The sequence below is a fragment of the Patella vulgata genome, chromosome 5, assembly GCF_932274485.2.
Source record: "Patella vulgata chromosome 5, xgPatVulg1.2, whole genome shotgun sequence".
Classification (NCBI taxonomy): domain Eukaryota; kingdom Metazoa; phylum Mollusca; class Gastropoda; family Patellidae; genus Patella; species Patella vulgata.
Window position 1 is genome coordinate 32,135,115 of NC_065883.2, and position 16,663 is coordinate 32,151,777.

The following is a 16,663-nucleotide window of genomic DNA, read 5'->3' on the forward strand; positions in this document are numbered from 1 at the left end:
TTCATCTCCGAACTCCATCAAGGCATTCACCTAATAAACACCTACACCAAGTGTGAACATTGTTGCTCAATTCCAGAGTCTTGACAAATAAAATTGCTTATCGCTCTCGTACCCTGAGCAGAAAATGTTCATTATTGAACATAGTAAGGTACTGATGTAATGAAACTATACACCAAGTTTGGTCACTCTCACTTAATCAGAACTATTGTGTCCCAAAGCATGAACCAATCAAATTGCTTATCTCTACTTACCCTAAGCAGAAAATGCTCATCTTCGAACTCCATCAAGGGATCAACCTAATTAAAACTTACACCAAGTTTGAACATTCTAACTCAATTAGAAAGAGAGTTATGGTGTCCCAAAAAAGTGTGACGGACAGACAGACGGACGAACCCATTTTAACAGTCCACTGCTTTCTTCGAAAGGTGGGGGATAATAAAATATAGAGACTCACCCATCAACAGAAAGACTTGTATTGACACCTTCCTCAATTTGTAACTTGCCACCATTGAGTTGGACATATTTACTAGTCAACAAAACGGCTGAAATTTTAGAGATACAATTATGACAGATTCAGGTACACACAAGCAATAATATTTACTTTATTTCAGAACTGTGGAAAATTAGGCCCAGAGGCCAGTCTTACTTTTTGCCCGGGGAAATCATAGATACATGTATATAGAAGTAAATTAATTATGGGGTTTTAGCAGTAAAGGCTGAATACGAATCAAATGCTACTATTTATAACTACTTCAGCTACCATTAGCCTACACCATGCTATCATTTGATTTTGTATGGCTATTACAATTGCTAATAGCTAGGCAATAGCCATAAAAAAAATTTGAGATGTACTGATCTTGTTTTTGGCTACGATTGGGTGTCTTTAGTTTTTCCTAGAAAACTTAATTTCATTATTAATGTATGTAACATCTTGAAAATAAGTTAATTTTATACTATTAAAACTTATTAAACATAATCACTCTGGTGAAACAACTTTGATTTATCTGCAAATATTATCAATACATTAAATCAAGTGTTGTTTTTATTGAAATTGATACGGACATTCATAATTACATTTATAATTACATTCCTAATAAATTTAAAATGCCGAAGAGCCAGGTATTATTCAATTGCTTTGGTTTAAAAAGACATGATTTGTACATGTGTCAGGTAAGATTATATTAGTAGTTGAATGTGGCAGAAATGTTATGAGTAACAATAATCAATCATTGTTTTGATGAAAAATGCTGTCAATTCTGCTTATTGTGGCCCAATGTGATCCCCGTTGGGATTTGCCAGATGGAAATGTATATAACTATTAATTATTATATATATCGCACCATCTGAAACACTGGGCGGTGACTGAGACTCCAGAGATGAGGTTTTTAAGCCAGCTTGAGCTGGTTAAAAAGATGATGAAATCCCAAAGTCTTTCAGGCCAATTAATTATCCCTACAGTACAATAAAACCTTGTAGAGAATTGGTTCTATTTCATTAATGTACCTCTACCAGTTACGGTGGTCGTAGGGACCTGAAATTTTCAGTGGATGTTAAGGGAGAATAGCCATCCAATGATCCATGACCTCATCATATCAAATTTCAGCTGGGAGTAGGCTACGTTTCTGAAATAGTAGAGGTACCGTTATTGAAATAGAACCGTTATTTAACATAATTCTTAAAAGCTTGGGGTTATAACATGATATAAATATTACCAGCTTTATCCTTATTGGTAACCAATTTTAGAGTCATTGTAAATACCACTCAGCTAATGAGCTATCAGCTTTCAACATGTGAACTAATATCGTTGTTGTAAACGTTGTACCGGCACAAGTCACCGTTATCCAGTCATACACAATACTTCGATTACTATTACTAACCTAAGTTTCTTCAATATCTCGTCTGCAAATAAAATTTATAAATCCTTGTTTGTGTTTAAATACCTATTTATACTTCACTCAATTGCATGAGAAAAATAAGTATGGGTTGTAATCTTAATAAAGATATTGCGGGAGATTTCGTCAATTTTACTTTAAATAAATGTTGTAACAAGGTCAAGGAAAATCGAAATCGAAGGCGATCTAGATGTAGCGCATGGAGAACGCAAGATCGGAGAAGGTCTAGCACATGGTGAACGCTAGATCGGAGACGGTCTTATATATGACGTCATATGTTGATTGTGCATTATGGACGTGAGGGTAAGGGTTAGGCCATGGATCGTATCAGTACAGTTCTATGGTTAGGCTTAGTCCAGGGTTAGAGCTAGCACTGTTTACATCTCAAGACCTTGACGAAATGTGCAGGTCCTAACCATGGAGGTGTATATATTGACACCTCTATGGTCCTAACCCTTGCACAAATCCACATATGACGCCATATTGCTAGAATGTGCAGGACCGACCCCAAACTAGCGTTCTCTATGGGCTAGACCGTCTCCGATCTAGCGTTCCTCGTTTAGACAGTTGTAAATAATATCACCTTCCCAGTGAATAATGATAACCAGGCCGGGGAAGCCCTAAACATTATAGTGTGTGGCCGTGTTTTTTTATGTAATCTGTTGAAAGATCGAAATAAATATGTAATTATTCATTAGACAATGTAACACGTTATGAAATGAATTCCGGTAGTTTCAAACAACTACAACTACAACACCTTCCGATTTTCTCAAAGCAAATTCCGGCGATTTTCGGTGTTTTAAAGTAATTCATTATTAATACAGAATACTAGTATATAGGAAGGTCTTAAGATAGATAGATAGATAGATAGATAGATAGACTTTATTACACAAAAACCCTTTTCGGGCAGCATGTAAATTATACATTACAGTCAAATTCCGATATTTTGAAAGTGATTTCCGGTGTTTATATGTTTTCAAAGTGAATTCCGGCGATTTTTGGTATTTTTAAATAATTCATTATTAATATTAATGCAAAATATATGTAAATAGGAAGGCCTTGCGGTCGAATTCTGATATTTGCACGGTGAATTCCGGTGTTTATTAGTGACTTCCGGTGATTAGTACACCCGAATCTTTTCTACTTTCAGTTTTGGCCATATCGGGTGGTCTTTAAGCACGTTAGCGCTCGATCGACGTAACGTTGCAAGTCAAAGAAATACAAATATATTTCCCGGTAAAATCTATTATGCAGCTTTGCCATTGATCTATATAAGATCAGTGAGCTTTACCCTTCCAAATCGGTTACTATGTCTTTAAAACTTTTACTGCGGGCTAGTCATACGTCCTTGACATTTGACCACTAATTTTACACACACAGGCTAAAATATTTTTTTTTAGCATTACATGTTTTTTGGGTATAGGCTAATTACATGTGTATCGTATTAATTGTAACAGATCCATCTTTGGTGATTTAAATTTTACCAAATTAATTAACAGATAAGTTACGCTATGGCTAAATCTGTCTCAAAGTCGGACAAGAATAATTAAAACGTTTTTATATACACGGCTATGTTTACTATAAATTTTCATTATGGCGGACAAATGTCTCCCGAATAGTATTGGCGTACGTGACGATCGTAATGTATGTCAGTTATGCGGTAAACTAGAAAATTTATCATTATGCTCTGGTTGCCGTGATACTTGGTATTGCTGCAGAGAACACCAAAAGGCAGATTGGAAAAAACATAAAGGTGCTTGCAAGGAAAAAACTTTAAAAGTCAAAGAATCCAATCATGATAATGATGGAAATCAACTTGTCAACTCAAATGCAAGGGATGGAAAACAATTTGCCCCAAATAGATTAAAAGAGGACATATGTGAATGTTGTGCAGTTGAGAAAATAACAATGAAGGAAGAAAATGTGTCAAGTGTAAAACAAAAAAATGGAAATAAATGTATAAATTGTAAACAAACTGCCAGTCAATCAAGTAAAGTTAATGAAAGTAGGCCTAGGTCTACAATGTCACAGAGCCAAAAATCACATACCAAACCAGAGAGTTCACAAATAAATTCTGCTTGGCTTAATAATGATGGTGTACGACAGGAGAGCAAAAACGAACCCCATCAACCAAAAGCAGAGATAGACAATTCTGAGACCTATGTTACTGTTTTAAAATCACGTACAGATGTGCTTTCTAAGTATGTGATAGATTGTCTCAATAAATATGGTATTTGTGTGATTGACAATTTCATTGGGGATTCCAAAGGTACAGAAGTTCTTGAAGAGGTGATTAAATTGAGGTCATCTGGAGTTTTCACTGAAGGCCAATTAGTTAACTCGACTACCAATTCCACACAAGAAATTAGAGGTGATGTTCTAACATGGGTAGATGGGCGTGAAGCTGGATGCAGCAATATCCACTTTCTGATATCTTCTATGGATGACGTAATCTTGCGATGTGCAGGAAAGCTTCAACAATATAATATCAATGAAAGAACAAAGGTACAGTATATTCACAGTTCTTTGTAAACACTCTACATGTACATGTATGTATTTTTCATCCTGGGCCATTTTTTGTCAAAAGAACCAAGAGTGCGTATTTACACTCTACTAGAGTCAGGCACTATAGAGGAAGAAGAAGAAGAAGAAGTAGATTATTGTTAGAACAGATTTTAATCAAATTTGGAATGACTAAACCCAAGAATTGCATAATTAATTTTGACTTGTATAATTAACTTGATACCTATGTAATTGCACTATATCTAACTTGGGCCTACTCATCAACATAGATTACAATGTATTTAATTGGAAAGGCTTTTACTATCTTTTTATACACCCACATTAAAATATGGTCATATATTGTCCACGTCGTCGCCCCATCCGGTGGTCCAGCGTCCACAAGCAACTAGAGGCTAAAGTTAATATCTGATTTACTTTAAATTTATACACAGTGGTTATGGTCATGAGCCCTTGATATCTCTGAAAACATCTTGTGCTGGAGGCTAAAGTTAATATCCTATTCACTTTGAATTTATACACAGTGTTTAAGGTCATGAGACGAAGAAGCCTATTTACATTGATTTTCAAAGATTTCCGATAATTACTGCCCGAGTTATGGCCCTTAAACACTTTAAAATATCTTGAGGATGCTCTAGAGGATAAAGTTAATATCCGATTGACTTTAAATTTATGCATAGTGTTTAAGGTCATGAGACGAAAAAGCTTATTGATTTTCAACGATTTCCGATAATTACTGCCAGAGTTATGGCTCTTGAGCACTTTGAAAACTCTTGTGGACGGCAGACGCTCTGGAGGCTAAAGTTAATATCCGATTGACTTTGAATTTATACACAGTGTTTAAGGTCATGAGACAAAGAAGCCTATGGATTTTCATTGATTTCGGATAATTACTGCCAGAGTTATAACTTGTAGCCCATGAGCACATTGTGGACACTCTAGACGCTACAGGTATTATCTGATCGACTTTAAATTTATACACAGTGTTTAAGGTCATGAGACGAAGAAGCCTATTAATTTTCAACGATTTCCGATAATTAATGCCAGAGTTATGGCCCTTAAGCACTTTGAAAAATCTTGTGGACGCTCTGGAGGCTAAAGTTAATATCTGGTTGACTTTAAATTTATACAGTGTTTAAGGTCAGGAGACGAAGAAGCCTATTGATTTTCAATGATTTCTGATAATGTTAATATCTGATTGACTTTATATTTTATACAGTGTTTAAGGTCATGAGACGAAGAAGCCTATCAATTTTCAACGATTTCCAATGATTATGGCAATTTTCTTTAAATGATTTGTATGCTAAATGTTAGAAAAGGGCAGAACTAGTAGCCAAATGGGTTGTTACTCGTAATCAGATTTTAGTGTGTTGTAAATGTTTACATTTCTGACAAAAGAAAAAATATGCCACAACCCCTGTTGACTTTCAGCGTCCCCGGATGACTTAGATGCTGTGGGCATATGTTTTGTTGCCTGACAAACTGTCTTTAAATGTATTGTTTACTTTAGTAAGATGAAGAAGCCAGTTAATTTTCACAATTTATGTTAATTTTAATTATTTAGTAAGTTATTGCATTTAATATTATAGCATTCTAGAATTTATGACTACTCTAGTGTCAAAAATTTATATCATTCATTCTATTTGAAAGTTATATGCACACAGCATTGTTTAAGTAAACTATTTCTGATTATCACATGGACAGTTTTGGATCTTGATTTACGAGTTATATCTTGTCTCTATGTACTGAACACAGATTGCATAAATTTTCCCAGGTTGGCTTTCCTAACTTATTAACGGATAATTATTAAGTCATATTAACAGTTATAACTGTAGGGGAACCATATAAAAACACAAACATTTGATTTATATCCTTCAAAACAAAAAGCAAAATTGTTCAGCAAATGTGTTGTACTACCAGTGGGTAGTGTTTGTGGACTGTTGATAGTATTTGGAATAGTGTTCACATTGCCAAAAATTATATCTACTTAAAACCTTACTTAGTAACAGGATTTGGTAATCAATGTTTTTTTTTTAACTGTTCTCTTCCAATTAAACATTTTTCTTTTAACTTCTTTGAATGAGGTAGTGTCATTTCTATAGAAAAGTTGTATAGCATCCTGATTTCAAGAACCAATCTGGAAGACATTTGTAACAATTTTTATTAGGGTCAAATATTCTGTGGACGTACTCCTGTTTCAAAAGAACTTGATTTTCAAATCATAATTTACATTGTTTTGATTATTAATGTATATTTATGTAAGTGCTGTGTGAAAGTGAAATAGAAATAGAATTCAAAATTAAAAACAAAGGTCATTATAAGACTAATAGATTTAAAGCTTATATATTTCTATTTATTTATTTACAGTATCTGTAAATACAAATATTGGTTATTAAACAGTATTTTGTAAGAATAGTTTATAAAAAAAACATTATACAAATTTATTTTTGTTTCCTTCAGGCAATGGTAGCATGTTATCCGGGTAAGGAAACAGGCTATGTACGTCATGTTGATAATCCGAATAATGATGGTCGCTGCGTTACATGTATTTACTATCTTAATAAAGACTGGGATGTAACTGTAAGTATATTAAATTCTTAACTTCTTTAATTTAGTAGAGTATATCCAAGTCAAAATATTGCATAATTATAATAAATTCAGTAAACTTTGTGTATCCACTGTACCTGGTGTTGGCTTTGATTCTTGTATATAGGGGGACATTTAGTTGAAATACATTAGATTTAAAAGTTCTACTTAAGTACAATTCATATTATGTCAGGTCAATTTTAGTCGAATTTAATTCAATTTCAATTTCAAATATTTTGATTATTTCTTGTACATTGAAATGTTGTTGTCGGATTGACTTGTCATTTGTTCATAGTGATTATGTTTGATTTTCAATCATAAAGTCTGTCATTGAGTCAACTGGCGTGGTTTTGAATCCCCTTTTTGTACGTGACAAGGAGTAGGGTCGCCTGTCCAATCTCGTGGGTTTTCTCCGGGTCCTCCGGTTTCCTCCCACTGCTAAAGACCCCTATGCGCAAGCAAATTATTGAAATAAAATCAAACCATATGTTAGTCCCGAAATGACCTAGTTTGTGTCGATTGGACGTTGAACTCCATTTCTCTCTCTCTCTCTCAATGATTTCTGATAATAAGTGTCCGAGTTATGGCCCTCGATCAATTGGAAACATTTGTGGACGATCTAAAGGCTAAAGTTATCATCCCATTGACTTGAAAATTTACTCAGTGTTTACATGTATGTACATGATGCAAAGAAGTCCTTTAGATGTTAATGTTTCCTATTATCTACACTGCTACAACTAATATGAATTTACAGGACGACATGAAATTTGACATGAATCAATTTGACCATGCATTAACTGGAGTTATTTCCCTTCTGTCTTTTATTGTGCATAGTTTTACTTACATGTAAGTGATGAAATGGATTTTTCCGTGACAAAGTGGCTGACACGAAATGCTCTACGTATGGCATATAGTTTGTTATGCTGCAAGGATAGGGAAAATCTTAGGGTTCATAGGTCTTGACTCTCGATACTACATTGTAGCTATGAACTCTTTATGGGTCTTTGATTAAGATGAAAATACTGAATGAAGTTTGACATTCGATTATTATGAGTATTAATGCAAATATGTTCCATTAGAAAGTCATTAAGATCAAAGTAAATCAGAACATCACCATTTTCTTCAACATTTTCCAATGGGTTTTATTTTACAGAACAAGACTATGTAATGTGGACTGTAGTTTGGACTGTATTATTGCATATCCATTGGCGTGTGTCTGTTAAAAATCGTAGCCCAATAGATTGGTGATACTTGTTATTTTTTGCAGTCTTTACATTGAATAGAAAGATGGCTGTAGGGATGAAACTACAGTCTACAAGTATTTGCTTCGGACTGATATGCCAGTTTACTAGTCAAAATATTGTTTTGAAAATTTTACTAAAATATAATTTACTAATTTGTAGCACAACTAACTAGTAGACTATAGATTTTTGTCCCCCTGTTCTTTCGAAGAAAGCAGGGGACTATTAAAATGGGTCTGCCTGTCTATCCATAACACTTTTTGGGACACAATAACTCGCCTTCTAATTGAGCTAGAATGTTCAAACTTCGTGTAGATGTTTATTAGGTGGATGCCTTGATGGAGTTCGAAGATGAGACAAAAACTTTAGTTCTAATTAAGTGAGAGTGGTGAAACTTGGTCTATCGTTTCAATACATGTATAGCCTGACTAAGTTCGATAATGAGCATTTTCTGCTCGGTAAGAAGAGCGATAAGCAATGTGATCGGTCAAGACTTTGGAACACAACTACTCTTCTCTCCTTCTAATTGAGGTAGAATGTTCACACTTTGTGTAGGTGTTCTTTAGTTGAATGCCTTGATGTAGTTCGAATATGAGCATTTTCTGCTTAAGCTAAGCCTAGATAAGCAATTTGATTGGTTGATGCTTTGGGACATGGTAACTTTGGTTCTAATTATTTGAGAGTGATGATGTGTATAGTTTCATTAAATCAATACCCTAACTAAGTTGGATAATGAGCATTTTCTGCTAAGGGTAAGCAGATCATAACGACTCTGCCTTTGATTGAGGTACAATGTTTAAATTTGGTGTAGATGTTCATAAGGTAAATGGGGATCACGTGGCTAAGTGGGTAAGGCGCTGGCTCGCTAGCCTGGAGGTCGGGTGTTCAATCCCTGCATTGGCCGAGAAAGTTCATCTCGATTTTCCGGCGTGGTTTCCCCTTGTCAGTGATGCAGAACGGAGGGCCTGACAAGGACAGCTGCCTAGTCCTTCGGATGAGACGAAAAACTGAGGTCCCGTGTATACATTGGAATGCACGTAAAAGATCCCTTGGCAGTTGGAATTCGATATAAGAGTAGGCGATAGTGCCGCTGCCCGGGCAAAATTTCCCTCATAGCACACTGTATGGCGTATGCCCGTCTTCATTAGCCCAGTATAGGAGCAGAACAGTAGGACGTTAAACCCCATTTCATTTCATTTCATTTCATAAGGTAAATGTCTTGACAGAGTCAATGATTAAAATTTCCCGCTAAAGCTAAGCAGAGCTAAATAATTTCATTGGTAGATGCTTTGGGACAAGATAACTTTAATTCTAACTTGGGGAGAGTGATGAAACTTAGTGTTGGGTTTCACTACCAGCTACTTCAAAACCTTGATTGAGTTCAATCCTGAACATTTTCTGCTTAGTCACTAAGTTAATAATCAGTTTAATTGCTGAATACCTTTCAAAAAGATACATGTGCAATTAATTAGTATATATCATCTATTTATATTGGGGTTGCGACAGGGACATCAGCCTCATTGTTGACTTGTAGTGATTGGTTAAGCCCTACATGTCTGATATGTAAGCATTGTCTCTGGTACTAATACTTTAGTTTATACTTTGAAGGTGAATTTACCAGTATTTTTTTGACAGAAACATGGTGGTATGTTGACGATATATCCAGAAGGTCAAGATCAAGTGGCAAACATTGAACCAATATTTGATAGGTTATTATTTTTCTGGGCAGACCGGAGAAATCCCCACGAAGTTCGGCCAGCACAAAGAGAAAGGTGTGTATATGGAGCTTTATTAGTTTGTATTTCAGGAATTTTGACTGACTGCAGTTATTATTTGACCCTTTGTATCTTGGAATCATTAATATCAACTTATTGGGTTCACTGAAATAAAACACAACATTGTTGTGTTTTTTTAACTGTCACTTTAAATTGTCGGGGTATTTTCATCATCTCTGTTCATAAATTCATCTATCTATTCATTCACAATTTTAAATATCTTTAAATAAAAGTTAAGAGTGTAGCGTCTATTGCATTCGGTAAGGGGGATAACTCCAGAATAGAAGATTGCGTAACACTGAAATCAATATGATTTGTTCTGCCATCAATGCTTCACACACAATTTGAAAAATATCAGTTATAAACTGTAGCTTCTAGAGAGTTGTAACTATGCAAAGGAGGGATGCAGAACGAGGTTTATCCTCTCAAAATCCCATTGATTCAAACTAAATTGGAAACAAATCATTAAAACTGTAACCTCTATTGAGTTCAGAAGGTTTTTGGAAAAGCAGGTATAACTTAAGGACTGAAGGTTGTGGAACGCTAAATATCGATACGGTTCGTTCGCTCATCAGCCCAATAATTCACAGACGTATAGCCTCTATGGTGTTCACAAGGTCTTCGCAAAAGGCTGTGGGTGTAACTCTGGTACACAAGGTCATAGAACAGTTTACAGCTGGTTTTATTATCATAAAGTCTACCCAATTTAATAATATAACTGAGAACTCCTGTATGTAATTATTATAATATCTGAAAGCATCTCAAAAAAAATATTCCTGAAAGTTTCAGAATATCGTATAATCTCTATGATTCCAAAATTAAATTTACATTTTTTGTGCAGAAGGAGATAGTAAGTTATTTTTGACTGAATTGGATAATAGTCACAGATCTTTGATGATGAGCATTTTCCATTTGGTCTAAGCACAGATAAGCAATTTGTTTTGATGATGTTTTGAGATACAATAACTTTGATTCTAATTGAGTAGAAGTGATGAAACTTGTTGTATAGGTGCATTACATCAATACCTTGACTAACTCCATACCTAGCTATCCCCAGCTATACATGTATGTTGTGTTATATATAATAATTAATTTTCTTTTAGATATGCTATTACTGTTTGGTATTATGATAAAGAGGAACGAGCTGAAGCTTTGAAGCAGACTAAAGGTAAGTTAACAACGTCTTTTGAAAGTATGCAGTATATCACTGTTAAATGTCACAACAATACTGAAGGTTTTCATTTGAATGCTTCTGAAAATATAAAGGAAAAAAAAAAGAGTTATTCCCCTTTAATTTCCTTCTGAATATTTATTGTCTGGACTAAAAAATACACCATCAAAACTTTTAACAGATTCTTATTATGTGTTTTACAGGTCAGAATCCCAGGAAAGTTGCTATACCTCTTATTAAAAATGCTACTGGTAATGGAAAATGAAGAAATGTTGGTCTAGTCTTAGAGAGTATGTTATATAGATACCGGTGTATATGATTTGAATGGAAAATTGATTTTTTTTTTCAGATTATTTACTGTGAATCTTCTTTCTTTTTAATTTATCTAATTGAACAAAAAATCAAAATGTTTGCTGTTGATATTGAATTAAATTTGCCACAAAATAGGCCTATCGTATAGTATTGAAAATAAATGTGTGTTGCAATGATACAAGATTTATTTCCCTCACATCTGAATCATGCAGTTGCTGTACATTCTTCATCTGTTATTCCCTCATCATATTTTCATTATCTTGGTGTATAAAGGAAGGAAAAAGAACAATTGCTTTACGAGCAAGCATAATCCTTTTATCCTGGAGCAGTTAGTACAGTGAAAGTAAGAAAAACACTGGCACAGAAGAATTTACTTTGACTTTAAATTTCATGTGAACAATGGAATATTGACATTGTTTTATTTCTTGTTGACATTGTGGTCCCTGTTTAATAAGCGATTACTCTGGCTTAAACAGAGTTTATTTCTCGATATAATAATATAATTCTGTGACACAATAATTAAATCTGAATACCCATGAATCAGAAATTACTTGTGGCGGGCCAATACCATGTTCAAACTTATTTATAATTCCATTTTCACACAATCAAAAATCTAAAACAATATCTGATAGCATTAGGTTTGGAGTATTGAACCTTTGAATATCATTTTCAGGTGGACATATTTTGTCGTTGCGCCTGTCTGGACCGAAACTGCCGGACAAAATGGCTGCAAATAGTGTAAAAGTATGTAATACCAAGATTGTGGACCCTCTAGAGGTCACTATGTGTATCCGATTCTGATGAAACTTAAAATATGGGTTTTTATCCCACAGATCTTGGTTCCTATTGATATTGCTGAATATCGACTGTAAATTCCTGGATTATGGCCCCTGATTGTACGAAAAATCATGTTTTAGCTTGTGGTTCCTCTTTTGAACTGATTCAGTTATGTTCTGGAATTGCTCCCTGTTTAAAAGACAACTTCAACATCCCATAGACTTTACATAATAGGTTAGAATAGGTTAAACAATATATAACCGTTACACCTTCAAGACGGTTAGAGTTCAAATTTTGTGAAAATTGGATTGAAAATGCCCAATAGAATGTAAAAGTATGTAATACCAAGGCTGGGGTATTAGTGGTCCCAGTTTTTATCCCATTTTGATGATAATGTTCATTACTCAAAGATCTTGGTTCCTTTTGATACTGATGCATGTCGGACTGTAACCTCCTGCACTGTGGCCCCTTATTGTACGAAAATCGCTTTTTTAGCTTATTTTCTGTCCATCTCTTGCAATATGTGGGTGTATCTTGCATGGCAACGGCTTGTTCAAATTTTTATGAGTTACCAGGTTTATATATGGACCCACAGAATGTCTAACTGGAAAAACAGGTTTAAGGTCCAATAAGCAAATTCTTCATATCATTTTAACACTAAGGTCTTTGTTGTGGTTGATCCATGACCTTAATCTGCAAATTTTCAGATGTGAAGCATATATAACAAACTTGTTGTTAATAACTGAAATAGAGAGTGGTAATGTGTAGTGACAAACTTGTTATTATTGACTGAAGTAGAGATTGGTAATGTGTAGATAACATAACTATTGTTGTTATTGACTAAATTAGAATCTAGAGAGTGGTTCCTACCACCATGAATTCTATTGTTGTTATTGACTGAAGTTGGGAGTGGTTCCTGCCACCAACACTTCTATTGTTATTGACTAAAGTAGAGAGTGGTTCCTGCCACCAATACTTCTATTGTTGTTACTGACTAAAGTAGAGAGTGGTTCCTGTCACCAACACTTCTATTGTTATTGACTAAAGTAGAGAGTGGTTCCTGCCACCAATACTTCTATTGTTGTTACTGACTAAAGTAGAGTGGTTCCTGTCACCAAGACTTCTATAGTTGTTACTGACTAAAGTAGAGAGTGGTTCCTGCCACCAAGACTACTATAGTTATTTTTGACTGAAGTAGGGGAGTGGTTGCTGCCATCAAGACTTAGTTCTACAGCTATCTACTTATTTTGATCAATAACAACTGATTTGTTATTGACATACCAAATATGGAATTTGAGAGTTACGGCCATGGATCAACCACAGCAAAGATATTTATTTTAGAATTATATTTGGAGTCTGTTTAACCTATTCTAACCTATTATGTAAAGTCTATGGGATGTTGAAGTTGTCTTTTAAACAGGGAGCAATTCCAGAACATAACTGAATCAGTTCAAAATTTTATCTTTGGCCGCTTGATTGGCTTGTCAAATATAGTGTCGGCACAGAGAAACATGAAAAAATGGATGAAGTAGTTCCTATCCTTTATCAATATTACTTTGTTGTGTGGATGACACCACCTTTATTTGGAATGTTGGAACTTGTGACAAGGGATTGACAATAATTTTAAAACATGATTTGTATTGTGACATGGTAGGAAACCAATTTTATTAATGTTTGATTTTATAATGCATGTTTATCAATATTTTAGCTAGTTCTTAGTTAATATTAGAGCTCAAAACATTAAGACAATTAATGGCAGTTCTGTATAAGAATTAAGTTATGGGGAAATTTGTAAGGCAATGAGACTGGATAGGTTTTCAAAAGCTATATGTTAATAAATATTGTGGTTTCTTCAAAAGAACACAGTGTTTTGGATTGTGTTACTATGTGTATGTGTTATGGCATTATTTTTTGTATTTGAATTAAATGAGTGTGCGATTTTACCAAGATATGATAGAATGTATTAAATGAGTTTTCGAATGTAACTAATTGTTATAGGTTGTTAAATCTATGCTTGTTTTATTTTGTTGTGATAATTATTTAATTATGATACAATTTGTTGGATTTCTGATTTTATAATCTGAAATGGTGTAGGACAGGTGAAGGAGAAAATAGTATGTTGGAATGAGAATAATACATTTAGAAAAATGACCCCAAACAGTATTGGTCTAAAAAGAGAGAAAATTTTAAGATGTGGAAATTTGAGAATCCAAATTAAATATTAGATGAGTAAATTGCAAAACATATTTATTTAGATTTATTAATTGTTCTTCGGCTAAAAGCCTTCATTCTGTTTAATTACATGAACAAGTTAATAAATATATGAAAAGTTAACAAATTAGACAATTTTTGACTTTTTAGTAAAAAGTGGGCAATGGTAAACCTCATTCAGAGGTTATATACTCTTAAAGGCTCAATACCACTCTTGTTGTAACTGAATAATATGTCCCAATCTTTATTCTGGTCAACAAATTGTACTATTGTAGACTATTTAAATTAATTGATGATATAAATTTTATCTTTACACACCTTATTTAAAAATTTTGAAAAATTCAACATAATGGTTTGAAAGGTCTAACGTAAACCTTTTCAAATGAAACTTCGATATTATTTATTTTCTGGAGCTTTCAAGCCAGCAAGAGTGTTATTGTCCCTTTAAGGCTGCATTAATTATTATAATAGCAGTGATTCTCAACCTGTGTGCCGCGAGATCTTCCTAAGTGTGCCGCAAATTTTGAACGGCACACTAAGAAAATGCGAAAAACCATGTGATCCCAATTGAGTATTCACTGATGTAACGGATAAGTTCATAGCTTTTTTTTTGCTTTATTTAGTTTGAGCCATTCTATGCGGGTATGACTAGTCTCTGTCTACGGTTGTATGCCGTCTGATTTACCATGTTTTTATTTTGCAAAATTCAAATATTTTTCATATACATTTAGCCAAGTCTGCCGCTATTTTTTCATGTGTTCCAAGGTGTGCTGTTGGCAAAAAGTGGTTGAGAACCACTGCACTATAAACTCATAAATAGGCAATCAATTGTATAATATCAAATTATTTTTATACCAATCTTAATGTTATGAAATAAATCTTATTGTAAAATCTATAGTAATTCTGTAGTTCCGGATGAAATCCTGGTACTTGGGTGCTGTTGGAAATGTAAACTTACCCACCCGTGGAACAGTCGGTCATCTCATTCGTGGCCGGAGGCTTTTTTGATATTGGGCGGCGGTAGTCTAGGGCACTGGACCCTAGACTCGGATATCTCATTTTTGAATTCCAGGGTGTGTTAGACGATGTCTCTGGATTTTTCAAGCCCTGTCTTCACCTTAGCATGAGTGGCGCCTGTAGAACTAACATTGTCCCTAGTGCTTCTGATGGAAGGCAAAACGAATGTCCATACGTGTACACATCACCATGCAAATAGTAAAAGCCTTGCAATTGAAAATCAAGAAAGAGTAGATTTGATTGGATTGCGCACACCTAACCATAGAAAAATAACATGTTCATATTAAATGACGGAACCATTCCATTTTTTTTATTGACTTCTCTAAAGGTAGTTATGCCCCATTTCTGATTGCAATTTTTTTGAGCCCACATGTTAAACAGATTTTTTCCTTATTTTCTGGAGTCGTGCTCACTTTTTCGAAAAGCTTGTAAACATGATAGAGGCTACAAACTTTGTTTTCAGACAAAGCTGCTGTTTGGGTGTATTCCACGTTGTGCGTGGCTATCTTATATAACAATCGATTGCCAAGCAAGATACGCCCATATTTTTCAAGAGATGGACAAAGAACAGTAAATCTACAGGTAATATTCTGCCCACGACGGGATAGAGTTTTTCACATTCTATAGCAGGGGATATAGCTCTAGAATGGAAGTTCTGGTGCGTACCAAAGGGAAACTCATCCAAGAACTTTTAATTTTCATCTCATGAATCGGACAAAAATTGTTGCCTCTGGAAGGTTCACAAACTCCATAATTTCACATTTTGCGTAAAAGGCAGGGGCATAACTCTCCAGAACGGATGCGTACCAAATTGGACTCATCCATGAATTTGTGATACCTATAACACATGTTTTAAGTTTCATCGAAATCAGAAATCTAGAGGGTCCACAACCTTTGTATTACATACTTACCCTATCAGCGTAAAGGGTAGCGGCCATCCGACGGAAAGTTTTGATCCGATTTTCCGGAAATTCGGACTCGACCATAATTATGGTGTAACGGATATATATTTGGACGGTTTTTACAATCAATAAAGGGGATCACGTGGCTAAGTGGGTAAGACGCTAGCCTGAAGGTCGGGTGTTCGATCCCTGCATTGGCCGAGAAAGTTCATCCAGATTTTCCGGCGTGGTTCTCCCTTGTCAGTGATGCAGGACGGAG

The 16,663-nt window shown here is 34.6% G+C and overlaps 2 protein-coding genes across 2 annotated transcripts in view; one reads left to right on the top strand and one right to left on the bottom strand.

Moving 5' to 3' along the window:
- LOC126822273 (bifunctional glutamate/proline--tRNA ligase) overlaps nucleotides 1-2,317 on the bottom strand; it is a 30,777-nt gene extending 28,460 nt beyond the window's left edge. Inside the window, exons 1-2 of the mRNA XM_050551053.2 lie at nucleotides 1,713-2,317; nucleotides 455-542 (exon numbers count right to left, since the gene is read on the bottom strand). Coding sequence (XP_050407010.2) covers nucleotides 455-542; nucleotides 1,713-1,749 — 125 coding nt within the window. The 5' untranslated portion in view covers nucleotides 1,750-2,317. The remainder of the gene's footprint in view (nucleotides 1-454; nucleotides 543-1,712) is intronic.
- Nucleotides 2,318-3,257: 940 nt separating this feature from the next.
- LOC126822298 (egl nine homolog 1) lies at nucleotides 3,258-15,378 on the top strand. The gene is made up of 5 exons (XM_050551098.2): nucleotides 3,258-4,397; nucleotides 6,873-6,992; nucleotides 9,875-10,011; nucleotides 11,118-11,182; nucleotides 11,389-15,378. The coding sequence occupies exons 1-5, from the start codon at nucleotides 3,486-3,488 to the stop codon at nucleotides 11,448-11,450; spliced, it is 1,296 nt and encodes a 431-aa protein (XP_050407055.1). The 5' UTR covers nucleotides 3,258-3,485; the 3' UTR covers nucleotides 11,451-15,378.
- Nucleotides 15,379-16,663: the final 1,285 nt, after the last annotated feature.

Bases quoted from the DNA above. Each gene is read 5' to 3' on its own strand.
- LOC126822298 (XM_050551098.2), top strand. From the start codon at position 3,486: ATGGCGGACAAATGTCTCCCGAATAGTATTGGCGTACGTGACGATCGT. The intron at 10,012-11,117 runs GTGTGTATATGG...ATTTTCTTTTAG, and splicing joins CGGCCAGCACAAAGAGAAAG to ATATGCTATTACTGTTTGGT. The intron at 11,183-11,388 runs GTAAGTTAACAA...TGTGTTTTACAG, and splicing joins AGCTTTGAAGCAGACTAAAG to GTCAGAATCCCAGGAAAGTT.